The sequence below is a fragment of the Hoplias malabaricus genome, chromosome Y (assembly GCF_029633855.1).
Source record: "Hoplias malabaricus isolate fHopMal1 chromosome Y, fHopMal1.hap1, whole genome shotgun sequence".
In the NCBI taxonomy this organism is placed as follows: domain Eukaryota; kingdom Metazoa; phylum Chordata; class Actinopteri; order Characiformes; family Erythrinidae; genus Hoplias; species Hoplias malabaricus.
The window spans coordinates 14,098,947-14,124,579 of record NC_089820.1 but is presented as its reverse complement, the minus strand read 5'-3'; the positions used below and the strand labels follow the sequence as shown (position 1 = coordinate 14,124,579).

The 25,633-nt window shown below is 39.0% G+C and overlaps 1 protein-coding gene across 1 annotated transcript in view; it reads right to left on the bottom strand.

Moving 5' to 3' along the window:
- LOC136679749 (ATP-binding cassette sub-family A member 2-like) overlaps positions 1-25,633 on the bottom strand; it is an 86,249-nt gene that overhangs the window by 6,643 nt on the left and 53,973 nt on the right. The window contains exons 5-41 of the mRNA XM_066658418.1: positions 25,282-25,403; positions 22,715-22,813; positions 21,560-21,739; positions 21,077-21,298; positions 19,880-20,235; positions 19,030-19,189; positions 18,388-18,516; positions 17,832-17,999; positions 17,466-17,562; positions 17,107-17,280; positions 15,651-15,753; positions 15,274-15,388; positions 14,833-15,023; positions 14,193-14,343; positions 13,835-14,039; positions 13,001-13,159; positions 12,208-12,388; positions 11,438-11,650; positions 10,080-10,276; positions 9,047-9,226; positions 8,532-8,707; positions 8,081-8,201; positions 7,401-7,679; positions 6,956-7,171; positions 6,729-6,831; positions 6,156-6,478; positions 5,143-5,356; positions 4,510-4,615; positions 4,309-4,420; positions 3,046-3,106; positions 2,550-2,724; positions 2,318-2,433; positions 1,887-2,034; positions 1,668-1,791; positions 1,454-1,586; positions 451-571; positions 126-304 (exon numbers count right to left, since the gene is read on the bottom strand). Coding sequence (XP_066514515.1) covers positions 126-304; positions 451-571; positions 1,454-1,586; positions 1,668-1,791; positions 1,887-2,034; positions 2,318-2,433; positions 2,550-2,724; positions 3,046-3,106; positions 4,309-4,420; positions 4,510-4,615; positions 5,143-5,356; positions 6,156-6,478; positions 6,729-6,831; positions 6,956-7,171; positions 7,401-7,679; positions 8,081-8,201; positions 8,532-8,707; positions 9,047-9,226; positions 10,080-10,276; positions 11,438-11,650; positions 12,208-12,388; positions 13,001-13,159; positions 13,835-14,039; positions 14,193-14,343; positions 14,833-15,023; positions 15,274-15,388; positions 15,651-15,753; positions 17,107-17,280; positions 17,466-17,562; positions 17,832-17,999; positions 18,388-18,516; positions 19,030-19,189; positions 19,880-20,235; positions 21,077-21,298; positions 21,560-21,739; positions 22,715-22,813; positions 25,282-25,403 — 6,109 coding nt within the window. The remainder of the gene's footprint in view (positions 1-125; positions 305-450; positions 572-1,453; positions 1,587-1,667; positions 1,792-1,886; positions 2,035-2,317; positions 2,434-2,549; positions 2,725-3,045; positions 3,107-4,308; positions 4,421-4,509; positions 4,616-5,142; positions 5,357-6,155; positions 6,479-6,728; positions 6,832-6,955; positions 7,172-7,400; positions 7,680-8,080; positions 8,202-8,531; positions 8,708-9,046; positions 9,227-10,079; positions 10,277-11,437; positions 11,651-12,207; positions 12,389-13,000; positions 13,160-13,834; positions 14,040-14,192; positions 14,344-14,832; positions 15,024-15,273; positions 15,389-15,650; positions 15,754-17,106; positions 17,281-17,465; positions 17,563-17,831; positions 18,000-18,387; positions 18,517-19,029; positions 19,190-19,879; positions 20,236-21,076; positions 21,299-21,559; positions 21,740-22,714; positions 22,814-25,281; positions 25,404-25,633) is intronic.

Sequence of the window (25,633 nt, the reverse complement as noted above, 5' to 3'; positions counted from 1 at the left end):
TATATATATATATATATGATGTATTTCACTCCCATGTACACCTCAATATAAAATCAGTATTTCACACACAGACAATTAAAACTCTGATATCCGAAATGTTGAAAGGTTGTTCAGATATTTCTTACCTGTGTCCTCCGATAAAACCCTCTCCTCCTGTGGTACTTTCATCTCCAGTCAGCATTTTGAAGGTGGTAGTCTTTCCTGCCCCATTGACCCCAAGGAGCCCAAAACATTCGCCAGGACGGACACCCAGACACAAGCGGTCCACTGCTAGGATACGCCCCATCTTACGAGACTTATACACCTACAAATTTAAATAAAAAGAGACAGTATTGGATTATTTTTAATATATATATTTTTTTATTTAATAATTGATGAAAGTAATTCTGCTTAATAAATATCACAGTTAACATAGCTATAAACATCAGATGTAGGAGTTTATTATCGCACTTTAGTGAGGTTTTCAATCTTCAGCATATCATTATCAGCGTCTCCTCTCAGCACTCTTCGTCTTTCTCGTGCTACATCCACATCATCATCTTCTATTGGCTGACTGTTCACGGGCATTCTCCTACAAGGGAAATGAAAACACTCAGAGGAGCAGGACACTGATTTCATTCTGTTTATCTTCAGCCTCAAAAACATGAGTTTCACTGTTTCACAAAGTATCAAATATGAAATAATATAATCAATACCTCAGCTTGAGAAACTACAAATGTTAAATTCTATATTTTATACATACACTTACATTATGTGTATACGCACATATATAAAAGTTCCACTCCTGGCCTTTTACAACGACATGTTTAGCTAATTTTTAAATGAAAATTTCTTTTTACTTTCTAAAAAGAAAAAGCATAACGTTTATCTACAAACACAGAAGCATATCATATTTCATTGCTAATAATTTTTCAGAATTTACAAAATAATGGCAGTCGCACTTTTAAAAATAAAGGTGCTACAAGAGTACTTTGAGAAATGCCATAGAAGAACTGTGCTTGTTTAAGAGATGTGTGAGTGTGAAGGTTTAAAAGGTTTAAAAACATTAATTGATGCAAAGGTTCTTTATCCATTTAAAAGTTATCAGCAAAAATGTTTTATTATGGAACAAAATTGTTTCTTCTATGGCATTACTTAAAGATCCTTTAAGATATATCCCTATCTTATATATGTTTATCATTAGAAGTGCTCCAATGCAAGAGGGGTTTCACTTCAATAACGTAAATATTCTTCTACATGCAAACTAATTAACTATGGGTTTTAAGATGACAAATGTTTTCCTTTTTGTACAATAACACTGTGGCAAACAGTCATAGTCTTAAAATTCAAGTTTTAAGGTTAACCTCAGTGTCTCTTACGACGCATTACCATACCATACTCAAATTCTGGTATAGTGAAGTAACACACACACATTCACACACACACATACATACATACACACCCACACACTCACTGTGGTTTTCTGAGGAAGTTGTACTGGCACAGAATAGTGATGAGAAAGCCCACAAATCCCTCTATGGTCATTGCTACCAGTCCACGGGTCACAATATCCCACTCAAACGGAGACTTCACCTTATCAAACTGACCTGCGGTACAGAGAAATACAGGCATTAGAGGGCAGCAAAAATAGATAAGAACACTCCATGTCCAGGTCTTCATGAACTTACCTATCTTAGCATAGTACTCATTAATGTATTCATTGTAGGCCATCTCCATTAGTCCGTGACCCAGGTTATAATTAGGAAAGATAAGGAAACACGACTTCAGATAACTGTTCACCAGCTTCAGATCCTAAGAGAGGAATAATAGACACTCCAGTTAATAACAAATGCTTCTTTCATTCCAGCCAGATCAATTATGACAGTTATTATCTTCCTGTGTAGTACCTTGTCATGTTCAAACAGCTGCAGGAGGAAAGTAGCCACGGTGGCTGTGATTCCTATGAAGAGGTTTATGACGATGAGGAAAACATAGGCTGTACTCGGCACCTCGAACCAGAACGAAGCCGGATACATGATGGGGGTTATAGACCAGCTGGAGAAATGTTACAGTAACAAACACGCTTGTCAAGATCATATCAAAATATTTATATATTTGTCTATGGCCTGCATTGGACTGATGACTTCAGTTCAATTGGAAACAAACAGGTAAAGTCCTAGAAAACTGTATATTTGTGTTATTTGTCCAGAATATCTTGACTTGAAGACATTTAAGTGCGTCAAAATGTCCATGTAAACAGAGATTAGGCATTTTTCTTGTTTCTTTGTCATCTGGATTATGATTCATTAGTGTGTGTAATGTGTGTGTGTGTGTGTACCCATAAAGTAGGAACAGAGAGAGCACTGCCGGGAAGTTTTTGGGGGACGTGTAGGCAGGAAGGTCGAACACGAATAGAATGAGAATGCAGCATGTGGCTGGAACCAGGTAATTGAGCTAGAGAGGGAGAGGGAGAGGGAGAGAGAGTTTAGATTCAGCAGCAGTCTGCACACAGCCCTCAGGCTATTATTGTGTGAAGAGCAACACATTTCAGTCCTCCACAATGACCTCACCATGTCCCATATATAGTTGGCCAGCCAGTAGATGACGGGGTCACAGCCACTGACAAACTGCAGGTGCTTGGCCTTGGTGGACTTTTCAGCCACCAGAAAGACCACAAAGCTGGCTGGGACAAAAGACATGGCCACAATAATGAAGATAGCAATGACCACATCAGTGCCCTGGAGTCTTGAGGAGAGAGAAAGAGGACACATTAGAAGGGGGCTGAGACAGAGAAGGAGAGAAAGATAAAGAGAGAGAGAGAGAGAGAGTGTGTGCACGTATGTGCGTGTGTGTTTATGTCTGTAGTGATTTATCAATTTGTTTTTTTAATTTAATGTGTTTATTATTTTATTTCTTTATTGTTCAAGTTATTATTACTATTTTCATTTATTTATTTTAATGCATTGGTAACACTAACTTGTCAATAAAATGAGAGAGTGCATGAGAGAGAAGAAAGGGAGCGAGAGAGAAAGAGAGAGAGAAATATATGAAAATGGGAATTCTTACAGGTAGTCTAGAGAAAGGCTGGCACTTGTCCTATTCATGGGGTGATTGGTCACTGTGATACCTGAACACAAACACATAAATGCTAATGAATAAACAACATCAAACAACTTTATAATTCATCTGCTAAAAGAATAATCTATTGACTTTCATCTGTAGTCTATGACTGTTTTATTTAAATTAGAATCATGATAGAATTGAATGGGCAGATGCTTAACTCTGGGGGAAAAACAAATGCACATTAAAAACCTTATACATATTCTTTAAACAGTGAAATAAGTACATTTCTTTAGAACAATATACATTAAGCAACTGTTTAAAGAAAATGATACCATAAAGTGGACCTCAGTCCTAACCTGGGCTGACTGATGGCTCTATCTAGATCTGTGAATTATTTGTAATGCATTAATGAGAATAAATTATTATATTCATGATTTTTTTTCTTAATACAGTCACAGAGAAAGACTATGTATTTAATCTTGTACATATAGCAAAAGTCTCTATTATTTGTGATAATCAAAATGATTGTTTACCCTGGGTGGCCAATTCACTAGAGAGAGCAAGAGGGACATGAATGGTTTTCTTTATTTGCATGGATGAAGAAGTGTATGGTAATTCCTCCTACAGCCAGCTGTAAAAGCATCAACAAGAAGCGCCACTATGCGACGACACACAAGTCATGAGGTTTGGACATATGCTGAGAGAAAATTCAGCAAAGGAACCTCACTGAATTTTAATCATGTACGCCTGGTCTAATGGTCCCTGTTATATGTGCATTTAGACTCTACAAGCTACCAGCTTTGGTACAGAGAATTACTGTTAACAACAATTGATTTAATGCTTGAACATGCAGCTACGCTGTAAAATGTCCCCCTGACCATTAGGCTTGTTGTCATAGCTAACAATATCTTTAGGCATTATAAAAAATATTATATATTACACATTACTGGATTAAATTATTGGATTTTATTATTACATTTATTGCAAAATTTAAAAATGCCAGCTGAAATGTGTGGAAATATTATGATGAGCAAAACTACAGAGATTATCCTCACTTTGCTGCTAAAGAAATTACTATTGAAGGTTTTGTTCCAACAATGGCATAGCTACAAGTGTGAAAAAGAAAAGCCTATATCTGAAGTTTGTAGAAGTTGACATTTCAACATCATTTGACATTTGCTTTCATATGATAGATAAGAGGTATCAGATATGACATTAGCTGTGCAAAGCTATTGTAACAGTGTCTCTTTGGGCTTGGAATCTCACCATAAGCTGCAGGGTTGCCCTTGCTGAGGGGCAGGTTGGCTCTGAGGATGGCATTGTTGAGCACATTAAGGTAGGTTGGCATGCTGTGGTAACCTTTGTTATTGTAGAGCACCTTGAGAGAAGAAGAGAAAGCTTAAACCCTGAGGATCACAAACATGACCTTCACAGAATATCTGAGCAGAGAAAGGTGCTGTTTCTGACCTGAGCTGATCGCCGCACTGCTATTTTGCGCACCATGGGTGGTGTCTTTCTTCCAAAAGATGCTGGGACTGATTTTAGGATGTTTCCAACAGTGATGCCTCCATATCTTAATTATAAAAATATAATTAACATCTTTTGTGTAAAAATCCAGGATATGTTTGAAATTTGGTGTTTTGCACTGGGGCTACATGGTTAATGCAGCTAAAAAGCATTGGTAGCTTATATAAATCAGGACTGGGCAAATGATGTACATGTATAATTAATATGCTGCACTAAGCTGGTTTATGATATTTAGTCCTGTCCTGGCTTATACAAGGTCACCCAGCATGGTCATGCTAGTTAACTAGCATAGCAGCATATTCAGTGAATTTGGTAGCAAGTCTAGGCTTGTTTTCTAGAAGCAGTTATAAAAAATGAGCAAAAAATCAGGTTCAAGTTTAAAGATATCTGATAATGTTAATTTTTTTAAGCAATGCAACATTAATTTAGCCATTTTTAATAAATAACAGTATGTCACCCACGCCCCATCATTGAGACTTGCAGCAAACGTGTTGATTTAAGCAGTACACAACACTGACTCTTGGTGGATAAAAAAGATTCTGTCAATTTTTTTTGTGTATAGTTAAAAGTCACCTGTGCAATCTCAGGCGGTCAGAGGTGTAAAGCAGGTATTCAGACACATTGCGTCCAGTTATGTCCACTAGGATGTCCCCAGTAACCACCTTCATGAGGGGTGGTCGCCCCCCTACACCGCTGGGGCAGGAGAAGCCTGTGCCTTGCATGGAGCAAATACAGCGTACCGGCTCATGGATGGACAGAGGCAGTGGAGGTGGAGAGGTCACCATTTCTGTGCACAGTAGGAAAAATATATTATTACTTGTGGTAATAATAAACACAAATTATTTATTTACATTTATTCATTAAAATGTGATCATACAAAAACACTAGAAATATAAAATCTGTTTCAAATAAAATTACATTTACAAACCATCTGCATCTAAAAACTATCAAACCTATGAACTTTTTCACCAGATGTAATAGATCTAAGGAGATGGCACTGAGCCTCTGTTCAGCAAAGTGGTCAGGGTGAGCTAAAATGCCTCAAGAGATAAGTATAGATGTCAGCTCTATGCCATTAAGGACTTTAAATATCATAAGCCACACGTTATAGTCAATGTGGAATTTAACAGTGAGATCATCCATGCAGGGAATTTAGTTTTTTTTACAGAAATTGCCCTGCTACTTAAAACAAACATTTTCTTGTAGTTTAATGGGTCTACTGGTATCAAAACAATTATAAATTCAATATGGTTGTTTTTGCAGTGTAATGTCCATATGAAAACCTGGATTGTATGGACTGTGTATTGAACAGTGTCATGAAACTAACAAAATCTATGTAGTATTTCAGCTTTTTAATTTTCACAAAATTCTATGTTATTAAAGAATATCGTGGTCTCTTTACAGTTAGAAATAAAGTTACAAACTCCTGAAATTACAAATATGACTGTAAAGTAAAATAAGCTATAATTTCTTTTTTTCTCTTCTATTCATGTATGTGATTTCACATTTTTTGTGGACATAAAGTGTCATTTAGTTCTAAAAATAAAATGTATTATTAATAGTATTATTGCTGTGGTTAGTCCCACCATGGACAGTAGTGGGTGGGGTGACTGTGTAGTTCCAGAGGCCATCCTCAAAATGCTCAGGGTCATCAGAGGGGGCAGGGGATGGAGGAGGGGGAACAAAGTTTGACAGGGGAACGCCTTGGGTGAAGGAGTCCAGGCACATGGAGTCAAAGTAGCGTGCGGCCAGTGTTTTGGAGTTGTTGGCATAGGGGTTGAGGGTCTGGGCCAGCTGGTCCAGTGTGCTGTTAAACGGTGTTTTCAGGACGCAGGTAGCACCCACGCCTGAGGGCAGTCGCAGGGTGTTGATTATTTTCTGAGGACTGGCATCCGGTGACATCTTGCTCCTGAAGGGAAACAAGTGGCACAGATACATACAACTGTATTTTCAGTTTGTTTTGATTTTTTCTCTCCAGTCTCTACAGATTCTGCCACTCACACAATGATACCCAGCTGGAAGGGGAAAGACAAGCTTATGTTCCTTCAGGTCCATGTGAAACCAGCAAAAATACATTTTCAAACTACTAGACAGCTTCACATCACTCAGAAGTACATTTTACACAAAATCAAAAACTGATATAAAATATTGTATATCACCTGTACTGGACCCGGTCCTCATTGGCATAGGGGATGAAGTTTCCTCTGGGCTGAGTGTAGTTATGATACTGAGATGGTGACAATATTAGAGGAGGTAGGTCACCTACAAAAAAGAAAAAAACAGAGAAGTGACTGTGAGATACAGAAAACAAAAAATAAGATATGGCCCTCTGAGACTAGGCTTAATCTTTGTGTAGAATACAGAACATTAAAGCAGAGTGGCTGACCTATCTCAGGCACGGACAGAGCGACGGTCATAGCAACACAAACGAAGAAAGCAGGAAGCAAGATCTGGGAGAAAAGGCCTTTGGTGTTCCTCTTGGCACAGTGGAACCTCTTGACAATAAGGCCATGAAACTGCCGCAGTCTGAGCCACCAGCCCTCCAGCTTAAAGCTACCCTGACCCTCCAGCACAGTCGGCTCAGGAGAACATGAAGTTTCATCTGGATAAACACAAATTGGGTGAGGATGGTCAATATTTTCAGATTTGTGCTTCATAATCTTGCCTTAAATATTCTCAAGTCCCATAGACGTGTTGAACAAATTCTGGTATTTTTTCACATTCCTGTGTATTTTTCAGTACAAAATTGTCATTTTGGCCTGGCAAGTTATCATTTTAGAAAAGAGAGAGGTGTAAAGAAGAACAAAATAATATATTGTTAATATACACACCTTTGAGGCTGGCAGAATCAGGGTCTTGGGTGTTATTAAACAAAGGGCAGTATTCTCCATAAAATTCAGAGTATGGTCCCCCCTCATCACCTCGCACTGAGCCCAAAGATGAGTCAGACTGCAGCGATGTCTGACTGGGGCTCAGTCTGGAGCACATCACCAGATTACTCAACTCCACCTCCGGCCGAGTCACTGCACCCACCACAGCTACATCTGCTTGTGGACCACCCAAAGATGAAGGCTTACCCGCAGAGGAGCCTCCTGGAGAGCCCTTCATATCTGAGAGAGAGGGAGAAAGAGAGTGAGAAAGATCAGAAGCTTGAAATTAAAACCAGACAGATTACATCTGGAATAAATTGTAGTCTGAACCTAACAGAATGTCCTGTCCAAGTCTGTCCCAGTGCACACTGCCAAGTTTAGAATTCAAATCAAACTAAAACCCAATAAATCTTTCTTCCACCAAAGCCAACTTAATAGAGGTTTATTAAAGTCCATGCCACGTTTCTAAGGATGGTACCCGTTCAGATAACACAGGGTATATATCTAAGATATCATTCTTTGTTAAAGCAGAGTCCAACAAAACTTCATTTAACACAAGACTGTTTTTAGTTTCTTTATAATAAATTTTAGGCGTTGTCAAGTTTTCCAAGAGAGCATTATCTAGGCGTCCACTCTCTCACCTGCATCACTGTTCTCCACGGACAAGTCCTCCTCTGACACTTTGAGGAAAACCTCTTCCAGTGTTGTGTCCATCACCCCAAAGCTGGTGAGGGCCAGACTGTCCAGACTTTGCTCCAGAGCCTGAGAGAAGATTACGTATATATTATATAGTAGTATAACATGTATAGTAGAAAGTTACAAAAATTGAAAAAACGGTCTACTCAGGTGTCAGTTCAGTGCCATCTGAACTCTAAATCTAACAATTTACTTATGCACAGTTCAAAAGTATAAGGGAATCATCAATATAAAATTCATAAATATCTTACCTTCTTAAATACGTAAGTATTTTGCTTGGTTTACAAAATTTATTTTAACTTTAATTTTAATGTTACTGTTAGCATTAAAATGAAGAATTTGTCCTAAAACTGAACTCCTTTTAAAGCGACTTGTATGTTTTTGTTGTGTGGGTACCTGAAAGAGTCTCTCAAAGCACCCCTTCTTGACAGCCTCGGAGGGCAGGATGTACGACAGCTCTGTGTTGGAGTCAGACACCAGCAGACAAGAAGCCACATATTGTTGAATAAACTGTGTAACTCTGCTCTCTGAGCATGGAGACAGAGAGGAGGAAGGTGGGACATTCGACTGATCTGAAATGCACAATTAAAATCAAAGTGGTGAAAAAAGAAAGACAGAGTCGAATACATAGCAGAGACACAATGTTTGTGCAGATTTGATTTTTCATCTGATGTGAGTTGATAAAAAAATGAAATAAACAATAAATACAATTAATAGAAATTAAGAAATATAATAAATAATGTTCAGTGTATAACTGTCCACTGCCCAATCAGAAAATGTAATAATATAAGATTTGACTCCATATTTTAATCAGGACCAAATATTATGGGTGTCGGGGGGCATAGTACACTGAGGATCCTTTCCCCTGAAATGACTCTGCATGCATCCACAAACACTCTCTCAGTCCTCACCGGCAGCATTGGAGTCAATCTGCTTCTTGACAAGTGTGAGCTTGTAGCCATCTCCATAGGTGCTCTTGAGGAAGAGTGGAGAGCCACAGCATTTCAGCTTCCCATGAGAGATGATGGCAATGCGGTCACCCAGCAGATCAGCTTCATCCATGTGGTGAGTGGAAAGGAGGATGGTCCGACCTGCTCATGTACACAAACACACACACACACACAAGCAAAGCAACACACAAGCTCTTATTCACAATGATCTATTCAGTTACTGTGCACATTCATGTTTACCATACACAATACTGGCACTATTTGGCTGCTAGGAAGATAATCCATGCACTGCAAAGAAAACTGGACTAACAACCTTATTGAGCACAAAACTGTCAGCATCAGATCAATGCTATTTAAATCAAATGATTCTACACTGTTGTTGAGGTTTCTGTGTAATTTTCGGTTAAAATAAACCATCAATATCCAAGTACAAACATGTATCTCTAGTTTTGGGGATTTTTAATTTACTACATCATTTGAACACAGTGGCTGTCCTTCACATTGTGTAAAAATTTCATGATGAATTAACCTATAGAAATGGTCCAACATTACTTCTTGTTCTATTGAAAATTAAGACGCTATTTTCCTTGTCTTGTAAATTTACTGTTTTGTTGTTTGTTTTTTACTTTAAAAAATTAATAAACAAAAGTTTAAATTTAAGTTAACCAGAAGCTGAATAATTGAAGGAGGATCTCTGACTTTAACACAGAATGCATGTCCAAACTTTATTAGAACACGACTGTAATAGAGCAAAACCAGTATCCTTAAATATTTTGTTGCTATGAAAACCAATCAGAAGAGTTATTATTAACAAATTTTCTTAAATTAATTATTTAACAATGATGTATGTTGTCATATATATAGATATAGGGAAGAGTCTACTGCTTCATATGGTTCACTTCCCATCACATGCTTACTGCTTTAATACATTTCAAATTAACAGATTTAAAAACATTCAGTGAATTCAGGGATGAAATTATGCTCTTTTTCTGACCCTGTTTGTATTTGAGGATGAGGTCCCAGATTGCACGCCGAGCATATGGGTCCACTCCTGCAGTGGGTTCATCCAGAATGACAGCTCGAGAGCCGCCCACAAACGCAATGGCCACCGACAGCTTCCTCTTCATGCCTCCAGACAGAGTCTGCACCAAGCTGTGACGCTTATTAGATAACTCCAGATCTTCTATCATTCTAGAGTTTAATCAACAATGAAACAGACGCCATAGACACAATATAACTTAAAACTTGAGTGTTTTTTATTCTTTGAAGTGTCACACATGCAATGTAACCCAGAATATATATGTAAACACAAACATCTGCAACATATGTCCCAGACTTTATCATGCTGGCATCTCTGGGTAAAGTTCAAGTCAGCATGTGTGAACAGAACTGCTAACGTTCAGGAGTTTCTGCTGCACATGCTGTACAGGCACCGGCCCATGCCTAAAGCACGCGGCTATTTCTGTTGTACTATTAATAATCATGTCATAAACGTTCAAGGACTGTTTAATCAGTGTATGTTTTTGGTTTCATCCTAGTAAATGTCTCAGTGTTAAAGCTGTTAGAGGCGATAATGGGGCCCTGATATTAATAACCACAGGTGAGACATCACAATAGTCTCTTACATAAGATGCCTGTGTCTCATTGTGGCAGGGTAATAATACATTGTCTATACATGTGATAAAAGATCCAATATAACTCTGTCTGAACACTGATGTTATAAAGAACCAGATTCTTCATTCACAGGTCACTTATATCTTTTGTGGTTTTAGGTAAAATAATATTCATAATGTATTTTTATTGTAATAATTTTTTATCCTTTGTTTTCCTGCTGCTTTAAAACTGTCTAGAAAATGTTTGTATGTATGTGTGTATGTATGATATATGTAAATGTTTTCTGTTCTGATTGGAAGCCCTGCATTAATTAAATTAAGTTAATTAAATTAAGCCAAACTTAAATGTACAGATAACCTGTTAATTGGAGACTAATTCATCCACTCTTTTGGATATTCAGATTCTTTGAATTAGAAATGGACTTCAAGTAATCTGCTCCAAGTAATCACACTGCGGTAAGAACACTTCTTATCACTTTGGAGTGCACAGATGAGTCAAACTGCTGGTCATGGATAATCACACATAAATATGTTCATATGTTGCAATACCACTTCCAATAGTGCACTGAACAGTTATAAGTAGTAGATTTGATAATGTGAATATATGTGTTGTAATATGCACTGCTCTATCAGAAAATGTAAAGATAATTTGTATAGACCTTTTTAAAACATGCTCACATTCAAAATCTTGTCAGTGACAATGAAAATGTTATTCCAAAATGTATTTTCTTAGACTAACTTGTCCATCTCTTTGCGGATGTCGTCCTCAGCCATGCCCTTCAGTCGTGAGTAGAACCACAGGTGCTCCTCTACACTCAGCTTGTCGAAGAGCACATTGTGCTGGGGACACATGCCTAGGTTCTGCCGGATACGTTCCATCTCTGTGCGGATGTCGTGGCCATAAATGGTGGCCGAGCCAGAGGTAGGAGGGAACAATCCAGTGAGGATGGACCTGGACATCAATCATAACAGTGACATAACTCTCCATAAACAGCATGCTAAGCATCAGGTATCTCAAAATTGAAGGCATGCTGAAGGATATTAAAAGGAAGTTTGTCTAATTTGCTACAATAAACACTTCTGAATAAACATCTTCTGAAAAGTCTCCAGAACTAGGTTCTGGAATTTTTCTGGAATCTTTCATGGCATTGAGTATGACTAACTTAGACTCATCAAGCTATGAGAACATCAGTGTCCATAATTGCTGCCCCACAAACTAGCTGAATTCACTAATTAGAAGGGCTGTATATAAACTTTAGAGTATGATATATTTATTTTGCAATAAAAGACAATCTACAACAATATACTAACAATATCTAAATAAAATGTTATCACAGCATTTATACCCCGACATTGAACAATTCAATAGACGTCTGTGTAAAAATGCACCATTTTGAAAAGACACCTTCGTTCACTTATTTTCAGCCTCACTGGCCAAGAGCATAAAATGTGGGCACACAGTAACTCTCTCTCTCAAACACACACACACACACACATTCACTCTCTTACATAGTAGTGGTCTTTCCTGCCCCATTGTGCCCAAGGAAAGAGACGACCTGGTTCTCATGTAGGTTTAAACTGAGCTTGTTCAGAGCCAATTTGCTGCCTGTCTTGTAGACTTTGGTGAGCTTGTCTATACAGACCACCAGAGGCAGATGACTGGGCTCCTCTTCTATTCCACGAGTTTCTTCTAAAAAGGGCACACAAAAATGATAATCAGTTACATGGCGATTTACACAGACAGTTCTGCTTTGTTGATTTACTTACCAATCATATAGTATTATTCAGCTACTGGTCAGATGATGAGCAAACATTCGTAACATTATGATTCTGACTTGAAGTGGGCAATACTGAAAACCCACACACAGTGTCATTGAGGGAAAACACCACTCTTATATAATACCAAAAGGTACTTGGGTGTGCTTATAACAAGCCCTTGTAGAGAATCTCTAACCTAATAAAGTGAGTGCATGTGTTTCAAAAAACTGGTCCTTGGGGTGTTTGCATCATTGCAGTTTATTAAAAGTCATTTTGAGATATATACTCACCCACTTAAATTGTATGAAATTAAAAAAAAAGATATAAAGAGAAATGGCCCTTTGTTTCATATTACTCACACAGCTGCCTGCACAACAACTCGAAATAATAATAATAATAAAAAAAACATTACAATGAAAGAATTCAATACAATACAATACAATAACAATGTCCCAGCTCTACCTCAATATGTGTTGTTAGATTTGTTTTATTGTCTTCAAAATAAACATGGATGTGTCAAAACCTATGACAGAAACCAGTGTACCTGAGCGCCTGTGCTCCATGGCACATGCCTGATCCTCCTCCATCACACTGAGCCTGGCATTGCTGCCCCATGGCCATTCCCACGTCTCTATACGCCCACTCCCCAGCCAATAGGATTTCTGCAGGGGAAAATACCATGGCCGAGGCAACCCATACATCCCTGCAGAGTCAGGACATTGTTATGGAGATTCAGAACAAGAACTGCAGACTTTAAAATCTTAAAAGCTCATTACTGCAGACATAGGCCTCCTGGGAATAAAGGTAGTGACTGGCAGTTTTTACAGAAGGTTCCCTTAGATAAGAACAGATGAAGGAAAAATTACAAAAATACACAGTGTTCTATATTTAAACTTGAGTGTGGCACTTCCATAGTCCTTCTACAGCACAACCTCTAAAGTGCTAACTGGGCTAAACCAGCAGGACTTACATGTAGGGTTTAAGGGCAACTAGATGTATTAGTGTACACACTTTACATAATGTTGGCAAATAAATTCACTGAAGAACTCAATATATTTATCAAAATAACCACATTCATGTATGTACATTCTTTTTCAAATGATATTTATTTTTATAATAGTTTAAAGTTACATTGAGGTTGGAACGAAAGAAAAAATAGACTGGAATTAGCATTTTTGTTGGGTGGGTAGGCTAATACTAGCATGGCAGCAACTTGTCATTTCCAACTCACAGTCCACCAATTACACTCAAAACGTAATGTTATGTAACAACTCACATGTAGTAAAGTATTTGTGGGGGGGGGGGGGGTGGCGGTATGGAGAAATCAGTGGGACCGTGAGTGACTACTCTGGAATACAACAATTATGCCATAGCTCACCTGGATGTACAGCCTCTATGTACCAGGTCAGCACTCCGTACACAGTGGCATCAATGATCAGCATGACGATAGACAGCAGCAGGTTAAAGTCATCACCCTCTACCGGTGACTGGTTGATGGTGCGCCACTGGATGCCCACTCCAGCCACCTCATACAAGGCAAAGTACTTTGAGCCCAGGCCAAAAGCAGTGGTGGACATCAGAGACTGCAGATGAATAGGTTGTTGCATAGAGAACAGAAAGAAATATAGTAGCTTAGATACAGTTGCCAAAAGGAATATTACCTATTTTATCTCGAGGCAACCTGTATATTAAGGTAATAGCTCTATGAATTTAAAGGGTTGAAGCAAGTTTCCTACCGCAATGCATTTCTCAAAAGCAGTGATCTTGTCATGAGCCACTTCCTCTCTAATAGCCACATACATGTAGGGAACATAGCTGAGAAAATATATAATCCCACCACATGCTGAAGCCAGTTTAGCTTTGGAGTAGATCACTGACACAAGGAAACTGCAAAAAACAAAGAGATTACACTACATAAACTTCAAAGAAAATGAGCTCCAAGTTGGCTGTATGAGGTTTTTAGCCATCCAGCATACTTCTGCATGTCATACAACACCAGAAACCACATTAGAAAGATTCTTTTAACATTGCTGAACAAATCTGCATGTTTATTTCCTATTTTATACTCAATACTAATTGCTGACCATTTTCAATTAGCTATTTTTTTCCAGAAGTGGATAATGCTATCAAAGCAGATGATGAGAGCATGCACATGCTTTTTCTCAGATATGAAACCAGACACTACTTCTTTTCTAACAGCTACTTATACGGCATCATTGGACAGCTAATGACACTTCAAATAGAACACAAGCCATGATGGTTTGTTAAGTTGGCTACCAGATGCTCGATCAGGATGACAATGAAATCAGTCAGATAAAACTGAGATAAAAGATAAATATTAGGTACTGTAAATGTAGCTATAATATATTACACTACCAGAACATGATGGTGGCGATGGCATAGATTGTGAGGAAGAGCCAGATGATGAAGGGGTCGCTGTGGAGCAGAACCTTGCCATACTTCAGTATGGCTGTCAGTGCAGTCACTGATATGGAGAGCTGCACAAAGCCAGTGATGAACCAGGCCACCCAATGCACAGCGTTATTCAGTCCCATCATCTTCATCACCTACGTGAGATCATAAACATCATCACCTTTTGGGAATAAAAGTCCTTAAAAATACAAACCAGGATTTGTCGAGTTCTCTAGTGCTCTACAATTGTTGTGACACATTTTTACATAATGCATGCTGGGGATTATATGAGATGAACTAAATTTTGAAGACAAGCTTAGGCGTGCAGTACCATGCAAAAAAAGACTCCATATTAGATGGTAATTTTAGGATAAAATGCCATATTAAGCATGTGCTGATCCTTACCTCCTTGAGCCGATGTTCCTTTTCAGCCACTATGTGCTGGATCATCATGGCCACTGAGTAGACCCAGGAGATGACCATACACAGAGGCATCATATGCTCTATCACAAACAGGAAACTGCACAGACAAGCATAGCTTAATAGTGTATTACTGCAAGTGTAATTCTGCAACATGCTGACATCACACATAGTAGCATATTACTGAAAGTGTAACTGCTACAATAACTGTCAATTACCAACACTTCCAGCATCACACTTTCACAGCCTTTTGATATAACTCTCAACACAAAAAATTCCTCTGGGGTCTGTCTGACCGAGGTAAGTGAAAAAGTGTGAAAACACACAGGAAGATGAATGCAGACAGTAACAGAGAAACCTACTCATCTCTAGTATAGCACGGATATGGAAACATCTGGACGTAATTCCCAGGCTCCACGACATCATGGCCGACAAATGTGTTAATGATCGCCCTTTCCATCATATCTAAGAAAAAAATGACAGACCAAAATTGACAATTAATATTGTATTATTATCTGAATATGATGATATCAACTGAAATTTGAGATACACTATATGGGCAAATGTTTGCTGACACCATTTGTAAATAGTGATTTTAGCTACTTTAAGGAAGTAGCTAAAGATGGCCACTGATATTAAACTGTGCATACACTGCTTGTGTAAACACCATAAAAAACATGTTACAAAATGGACGCTCTGAAGAAGATGAATATGAGCCTTAATTTACTGTGCCCAATGCCAGGCTTAACACAGAGGGGTATAAACTCCACAGTATTGAGCTATGGAGGAGGGAAACTGTGTTCTCCAGAATGGTCCATTATCCAGTGATCCAAAAACTAATGATCCAACCAGGACCTGGCCTCACTATTGCTCTTGTGGCCCAATGCCAAAAGACTGTCACTGGAGTAAAGACTGGACCAAGTCTTTATCAAGACCATTCTATAGAAGATCAGCAGGTGTCCATATAGTGTATCAAAACTGACTCACGTCATGTTCAACCTAATTGAGTGAGGTGTGCTATTATAATGCTATCATACGTCGTAAAGAAAAAGTCACAGATCTTGACTTCTAACGGTTAAATCAGTCTAGCAATGCTGTAATACAGTCATTTACAGTCATCCTCATGTTGGTTGGGTGCACTGAGGTAAAGGATATGCTCTTGTTAGCTTTTAAAGCTTTTAAATAAACTATGACGCAGAGTTGAATATTGCTGAGGCAACACTTTCCATCCGCACCTTCACAGGTGTCTCGAGCCTAGCATAACCAGGTAAGCAGTTTACCAGAATACACTCCATTCTGAATAAAACATCAAATGCCTAACACTTCTCCCATGGCAATTTAGTCCTCCGTGGACATTTCTTGAGCAGATGATTTATTGCTCTACCTTCAGTTTTGCTCAGTCTGTTGGACAAACTGCAAAAGCAATGCTCAGGAGTTGAGCTTGGATGAAAATGTACAGTTCCCTGCCAATAAAACCACCAACCTCACAATATCTTCATCAACAATAGAGAACAAAGAGTGTAGGAGAAATCCAAAGAACATGTACATAAGCATCTGCTGGAAATAACCACATGGAAGACATTTAGAAAATGCACAGCTATGCATTTTTCTTTACTCAGTACAATGCGCTTTTAAAAGAGTTGCATGGTTAGTAATGTACAATCACTGTGGGTTCTGGACATTTAAGTGATGAACTGAATAGTGACAACAACAAACATACATTTATTGGAATTTCAATACAATGCAAAGGGGTACATTCCTAATGATTCGTGTATATGAAAGATGTCTGGTTACAAAAACAGATTGTGTATAGTGTACCTTGGATCCACACAAAGCCGTAGAGGAAGTAGAACTTGCCGCCCGTGTTGGGCCCTGGACGCCAGTAAGCTCGGCGGATCTCGTTGGTTTTCTCTGTAAAGCTGGAGTTTTGCCTGATCTTATACAGTACATGGGGAGGCAGGGAGCCATCTTTATTGGTCTGGAAAATCACGCCTACACGGAGAACACAAGCCAAAGAAAAAGGTCACTACTGCGGCCTATTTGCCTCATGTTTAACAAGCTCTATATACAACCCAGGGAGGGGCAAGAACACATCTCTTCATCAGCTGTTTACTAACTGCTGCTATGGGCTTTGTAGAAAGAAAGTCTTTAGGAAATGTAATAGAGCAGTCACTCACTGGCGAAAACAGAGACGTTGTCATGATAGGCCTGGTTCAGTGTGTAGTTTACTATGCTCTCCTCGTCAGGGAAGCCTTTAAAGATATCCACACTGACCTGAAGCAAGAATTAATAACTGTTTGAATAATTATGTACATACATAAATTCAAACATGAATATTCACAACAAAAGAAATACAATTAAGGGCTTCACTATAATTGAAAAAAAAAACTGTAAAACACTAGAATAGGTATTTTAATGTCAACTAGTATCATAGGTAACTTTTTTCTTATTATTCTTAATTTCTTTTAGTTTCTGAAAATGTTCGTACATCTTTGAAATCATTTTAACATGTCTGCTTAACGACATCACAACCTAAATCAGACCTTGGACATGAACTGTGTCCAGCCGCAGGCAGCATTATCTATGGTGTCAAGCTGCTCCAGCAGTGTGCTGATGTTGGGCAGAGTGAAGTTCTCTTGCAGCAGACTGTCCACCAGCTCACTGTCTGAAGAGTTTAGCAGCTCAGGGTGTCTTCGCAGGTCAGAGGTGAACTACAGACATGGACACAAAAGAAGTGACATTGGGCAAATACGGTTAATTATCCAAGACAAAACTCCAATTCAGGCTAAAAGTAATGGATGCTGCTTTCACGCCAGACAATGCAGTTACACTACTTTGCTGCTCAATGTTGAGAGATTAATATCCCTTTAGTAGATGCTTGGTTTACAGCCTATAAGCTCATCTGCAGCTGCTCTAGAGATGGCCATAATAAACTACGATGAATTCACTAGGTAACTTGGTGAGGAAAGATTACAAACATTTAGATAAGTATTGTATATAGAAAAGAGCAGCAACACTGGCATATTACTGGCCCAGATTACACAAATACCACCTCAGCTAATAGGTGTACATGCAATTATTCTAGTAAAGGTGGACTACCTGTTGCAGCCAGGCAAGGTGGTTGTGCAGTTTACCCTCCTCAAGGAAAGTCCTTAACTCTGCAGAAATATTCAGCCACACTCGGGCATAATGGGTCACATTCCCCACAAATGCAAATGTCTCGTTGGCCTGAAAAAGACAAAATCTGTGAGTAGGTGTTTAATTTCTGATACTATAGGTGTATTATTTCTTATTGTTCATTTCTTGATGCTTAAGACAGAGAGTGAAAAATTGCCATAGATGCATATACACTTCCATTGTCACTCTGTCCAATCATCAGGCTTGCAGACCAAATGAGCCTCTCCCCTCTCTCTGTATACTCGTTCATTCTCCCTCACTACTGAGCAACGCATTGACACATGTCCAATAAGCAGGTTTACACAGCACAGGGGGATCAATAGAGGCGTGACTATGGAGGCTTCACTATGGAGCTACAAGGTTTTGAGAGAAGTCCACACGTGCTGATAACAGGGGAAACTGCTTGACATATTGACTCCAAATCTTTAAACTGCATTTATGTCTTTAATTAAAGCCTGTTAGCGAACGGCGGCCAACGGTACACATTCAGCAAGCACTGCAGATAGAGGCTGTCGCAGAGCAATTCATTTGCATTTCTCTGATGAGCTTCTGAGATCGACTTGCCTTCTGAATGACCTTGTCCACCTGCGAGCCGATCGGAGAATAAAGGATCTTGGGATTTGTTGTCATGAGGTGCACGAGGAGCCCTAAATTGCGCTGCTCTTTGCTGGTGAAGCCAAGTGAGCTCATGTTGCCCTGCTTCAAAGCTTCAGGCTCAATGATCCTGTGGAGAAAGAAAAGTACAGATTTAGTAACCTTAAGAAAAGCAGTTGGAGCCAAATAAGTATTCAGCATTCCATACAGACACACTCTCGCTCACCCACTCACACACTCATATAACATTTGTTAAAGGAGTGAGTGTTATTAAAATTGTAGAAACTGCAGAAATGATGAGGGGTTACATAAAGAAACTAAAAAATGTAAAGAAATGTCATAGGGTGGAAAAATCAGTAGTTCTAAAGGAAACTACCCACTGTGTCAAGACATTTCAGATTTCCTTACAAACCAATTTAATTCAATTACTTTGTTACATTTCAGAATATTTAAATAATAAAAATGCACTGAATTCACTTCATGCTTGAAAGGCTTTTTATGCTTGAAAATAGTCTGATAACTGTAATTTGACTAAGAAAAATGCATTTACAATTCAATTTTATTATAATTCATTAGAATTTGTAAAGTTCCAAAATCAAAGCAGTTAAATCCCCACATATAAATTGATGATGTATTGTTTCACCCCAAAACACAGTTTCTCTCTTTCTCAGCTCCTATTTAAAAAACTCTAAGACAGAAGCAATTAACTATTTTTCTTTTTTTTTGTACAGATTAATAAAAAAAGGTCCTGTAAATACAGCAGTAAGAGGAACAGTGTAAATATAAAACTAATCATACCCATCCCTGCACACCTACAAACCTGTTATTCCCACATAGAATGGGCTGAAGTCCAGCCCAGAGCTGAACAAAAGCAGAGAACTGAGACTGAGGGTTTTCTGCCTCTGCCTCCTTTCCTGCAGACCCCTCTGTCCCTCCCTCCATGGGACCCTCTGTGGTGTTGGGACCCCAAGTTGTGCTGTTGGAGCTCCATGTGGCGTTGTTGGCTGTAGGTGGAGCCTGGTGGCCTGCACATGCCCCTTTAGGCAACAGCTTAGCCAGTCCTGAGAGCAGATCCACATCTCTTAGTAAACGCTCCACTTCAGCCAGGTCCTTCAGCAGAGCGCCCAGATGAGACTGAACCGGCAAAATGGAGACATTCTCCTGCTCCAAACGCAACTATACACACAAAGAGAAGGAATAAGAAAGGGAGAAATATTATAATTTAGGAGCAAAAAATGAGTGGATAGATGAATAGAATGGAAGGAATATAAGATGAGTGGATGAATAGATACATTTATTCATTCATGGTCTGTAACCGCTTATCCAATTCAGGGTCGCAGGTTACCCAGGTTGGTTCCGGAGCCTACCCAGAATTATTGGCTACAAGGCAGGAATGCACCCTGGAGGGGGCGCCAGTCCTTCACAGGGCGATAGACCTATGGACACTTTGAGTGTTTTTGGACTGTGGGAGGAAACCAGAGCACCCGGAGGAAACTCACGCAGACACAGGGAGAACACACCCAACTCCTCACAGGTCCCTGGAGCTGTGTGACTGCTTCACTACCCGCTAAACATCCAAATATGCTTACAAATCAGAACATGTGAAGGAAGCAGAAGCAGAGATGATGGAATTCGGAGAACATAAAACAGATGGATTAAATGGTAAGTTAATCAGGAATTTAAGTACAATGAACAAATGGATTGAAACACTGGATGGATGGATGGATGGATGGATGAATGGATTATACATGGATGGTGTAATTGTTAAAAGGATAAATAGAAGAGTGTACAATGTGATAAAATGACTGGATGGATTGATGGATAGATGGATGTATGGATGGATGGATGGATGGATGGAGTGAAAAAAGAATGGAAATCAAGAGTAAAATATAGATTCAAAAAGAACTAAGAGATACAATAATGGATGGATGGATGCAAAAAAAATGATAATAACAGAGGCAGCAGATGGGAAGTTGGATGCAAAATATAAGACAGAAAGTGTTGACTGATCTTGTACCTTGTCTATGATCATCTGGGTGTCAATCTGATCCCTTAGCTCCTGACTGATTTCTCCAAAACGCTCCGCCCTCTGGCCCGCCTCTCCTCCACACACAGATGCCTGGTAAGCCTGTAAGACTGACTGCTGCTTGTCAGGAACCAGTAGGATCTTACTCAGCTCACTGTCCCCACCCTCACCGCAGGTCAGCACCTCTAGCACTCCTCCGGTCAGCAGAATCCCCTAAAAACAAAAGAGGAGATAATTTCATCAATAATTCATTGTTCCACGCCATTAGAAATGAATAACATTCCACCTGGAAACAGTGTTTTTATTATTCATTTTCGTATATTTGAGAATATATTGCTTATCGGGCTTAGGCAATCAGATTTAGACCCAAATAATCTGAGCCTTAACTTGCTAACCTTTAAGCCCAGGGATTTTGACCGGACATAAATGTGGCAACATATGATTCTGCAACACTCAGGCAGAAACCTGACTGACCTCCATCTCTCGTAGACCCTGAGGGTCATATTTTTGTGAAGGCCCTCCTGACTCAACAAGGCCCAGAGCCTGAGAGAGAAGCCTGAGCAGAGCCTGGCGATCCGATGCTTTAGTGGGATCTCTCAGAGCCTTCTGCAGCAGCCCACCCTCCAGACTGCGCCAGCCACCCAAGAGCTGTTCCTGTGCGTACACACACACACACACACACACACACACACACATATTAAGGTTTGTGAGACAAATTTACTGACAACTTCCATTATCTACCAGTTACAATCTAACTACCAGAACATGTTTGACGTCCAAAGTCTGCTCTTTTAGATGCAAGATTAATAATCTCATAAAGATTTTCTTGTGAGATGTCTAATATTTTACAACAGGGTTATAGCTATTTATACTATTTTTTTATTAAGAAAACTGTCATCTTAAAACAGCCTGAATATTTTGTGCCGTGAATTAAACAAGGTATGGGAAACACATCAGAAATACATATATATAAAAGCAAAATACACATAATTCCATCTCCCCAGGGTTCAGTCTTAGGAGTTGTTTTCATTTCTTCCTTCTCACATCCCAGCTATATACATATATACCTTTCTCATCAATTTTCAAAGAGTAAAGCTTTTAAGAATTGTCAGACTTATCAGATACTGATTGGTTTATAGGAGTCCCATTTTCTCTTTATCGTTTATTTATTTATATTATGTTTATACTTTATTTAATTATATTATTTATACTATTCATACATACAATTTGGAAATTATATATATATATATATATATTACTTTGACTTTCCCTCCTCTTACGCAAGTGTTTAATCCTTAAAATATTTCATGGAAAATTAAAACACTTAAATAAATCCTGCCTTGAATATAGATGAGGCCGATAAAGAGAGTTCTCTAACTAGTTAACAGCACTGAACACACCCAAAAAATAAATAAATAAATAAATAAAACCCACACATTCATGCACACACACACACACACTCACAAAGACACACACACTTGCATCTTTGTTCTTGGTTGCGTTGTGCTTAATCCTAGTACTTGCATCTGTATTCATTAAGTTTTTTCCACATCATTTGTCCTGATGTGAGGCCGTGTGCTTGGGAATGCAGGTGTAGGACAATGTGCATGTGTTTATCTCACACTGTACCTCCAGCTGTAAAACTTTCTCTCCTGGGCTGTGATCACCATGCTGACCTTCTGCCCAACTCCCTCCTTTAGGATAGGCGCCAAAGATGAGATTATACACCTGCACCAAGTATAAACACACACAGACACACACACACACACACATCCCAAATTGTTAGTGACTCCACATTCTCAATGACTTTCAATGACATTTGAAAAGAGGAAAGAGGATTAAATTAAGAGGGGTGAGCAGTAAAAAAGTCAGATGAAAGATAAGAGCAAATATTGAAAGACATGTTGACTATCAATAATTGTGTGTGTGTGTGTGTGTGTGTGTGTGTGTGTGTGTGTGTGTGTGTGTGTGTGTGTGTGAATTTTAAATAAGGTTTTGGATTTTTTCCATCAACTTAGGTAAGTACATAGAAAGAAATTCTTATCAATACATACACTGATCAAACATACCATTATCACCACCTCCTTGTTTTGACATTCCCATTCTCTTGACAATGCCCATTCTCTCAGCTCCATTGACCCTAGAGGAGTCAAAGTTTGTTGCTCTGCAAATAAAAACTGTAGTACATCGGTTGCTCTGCATACATGGTTTGCACCCTTTTCACCCTGTTCTTCAATGGTCAGGACCCCCTCAAGGAGCAGGTGCAATTTGGGTACTGGATCATTCATAGTGCTGCCGTGACACGGATGTGGTGGTAGTATGCTAATATGCGTTGTGCTGGTACGAGTGGATCAGACACAGCAGTGCTGCTGGAGTTTTTAAACACTATGTCCACTCACTGTCCACTGTATCAGACACACCTACCTCAATGGTCCAACTTGTAGATGTAAAGTCAGGGACAGTAGCTCATCTGTTGCTGCATAGTTTTTGTTGGTCATCTTATAGTCCTCCATCAGTGGACACAGGACGCTGCCCACCATAAGCTGTTAGCTGGATATTTTTGGTTGTTGGACTATTCTTGGTCCAGCAGTAACAGAGGGGTTAAAAAAATCTGCTGTGTCTGATCCACTTGTACCAACATAAGACACATTAAAACACCACCACCACATCAATCACTGAAGTGCTGAGAATGATCCACCATGAATATCATACCTGCTCTGTGGTGGTCATCTTGTGGACTTGACCATTGAATAACGAGGCAAACAGATTATGCACAGAAACAGATGGACTACAGTTTGCAATAGTAGAACTACAAAGTCCTCCTGTGTGATCAGTGGAGCTGAGAGAATAGAGAGAGAGTGTAGAAACAAGGATGTGGTCATAATGTTCGGTGCACATATCATTACTGTCAAGGCAAAACCTTGTATCTCCAAAATGGTAACTTTAACATAACTGTAATCGTAGCTTTAATGTAAATCCATGTATGTAGATTTTCAACAGGTTAATTCTTTAAGTGTGGGTGGCCTTTTCAAATTATTCAAATTCAAATACACTGTTTTGTTCAAATAGCGAATATATGTATGCATATAAATACATTCGCAGTGACTTCACATTCTCAATGACCTTCAGTGACACTAATGCTTCAGTAAAAAGATTAAACTGAAAAAGGGTAAACAGTAAAAAAAAAAAAAAAAGTCAGATGACAGATAAGAGCAAATATGAAAGACAGAATGAGTATATACACAAGAAAAGCATAAGCCAAGAAGCAAATATCCAAGCGGCTGAACTCTCCCCAAGTTAAAATCGCCAACACTGAACCCTGACAGGAGTTAAACTTACTGCCTCTGAGTTATATTTATTCAATGTAAGTGTGGAGGAGTTACTTTAACACTGCTGATGCTAGTCAGCAGGCACTCGTGACATCCCCAGCAGGCTTTAAGCTAATAATGTGGTGCTGATACTGCCTTCTACTGTTTACTGTCCTATTTCCAAGTCATAACACTACACTCTGATTGTTGGACTCAAGTACACAGCAAAAATTTGTTTACAGATTCTAGTCCAATTTTCTAAAGAAATCAAGGATATTTATAGGTTGTTTGCTGCCCCTTGTGGTACTAGCCACCTGCATTCTTCTAAAAAGGCTTTAGATTAGATGTAGGTATATTTTTGTGAGGATGTGATGGTACTCTGCCACAAGAACACCAGTAATACAGAGATTGGATGATGTGTTCGGGATCACAAACACCACTCCACTTCATTCTATAAGGTATCAGATGGTCAATCACACTTGGAACCACAATTCCACTTTTCCCCTCTACCCCTCACCTTCTTACCTTCGTCTATTTAAACAGTACAAGCTTAGGGTGCACAATTGAGGAGGCTTTATACACAAATATTGCTGCTGAGCAAAGACGTAATTTCACCTACAGCTTGAAAGCAAACTCTCTCCTACCGTAAGTATGTTAGCAGATGAAGGCTATATTAATATGCGAGGCACTACAGCGCTAAAGTCCACGAGCATTAGCCCAGGCCATTAGCATATTCCCATTCTGCTGTCAAGCAACAAAATCCGCACCATTACCGACTGTGTTTCTTGACAGTAGAATGGGAATATGCTAATGGTCCCGGCTAACGCACAGACTTCAAAGAGCAGAGCTGGGCAGAACGGGCCTTTGAAGTGGAGTCAGGAAACGAACCTCTTTCAGGTTGACAGGGGAGGAGAGCAGCAGGCTGGCCGTGTCATTGGTCAGAGAGAGGTTTCTGATCAGAAACTGCTGAAACACAGTCTGGTTTCGTAGCACACTGCCAATGGTGAAGCCTGCAATTAAAGGAACCAGCAGATTTAGGTTTATCTGAAGACTTCTGCCAGATGTTATTACTTACAAACTGCAAATAAACTGCTAACAAAAAGGGCTCTTACTAGTATCAAATGTTTTTCTATCATGGATCATTTTGGTGCACTATAAAACTCAATAACCTCTATAAAATTCAATTCTAATAGTTTATGAAACTGTAATAATAATAACAGACAATAAAAAATAACACAAC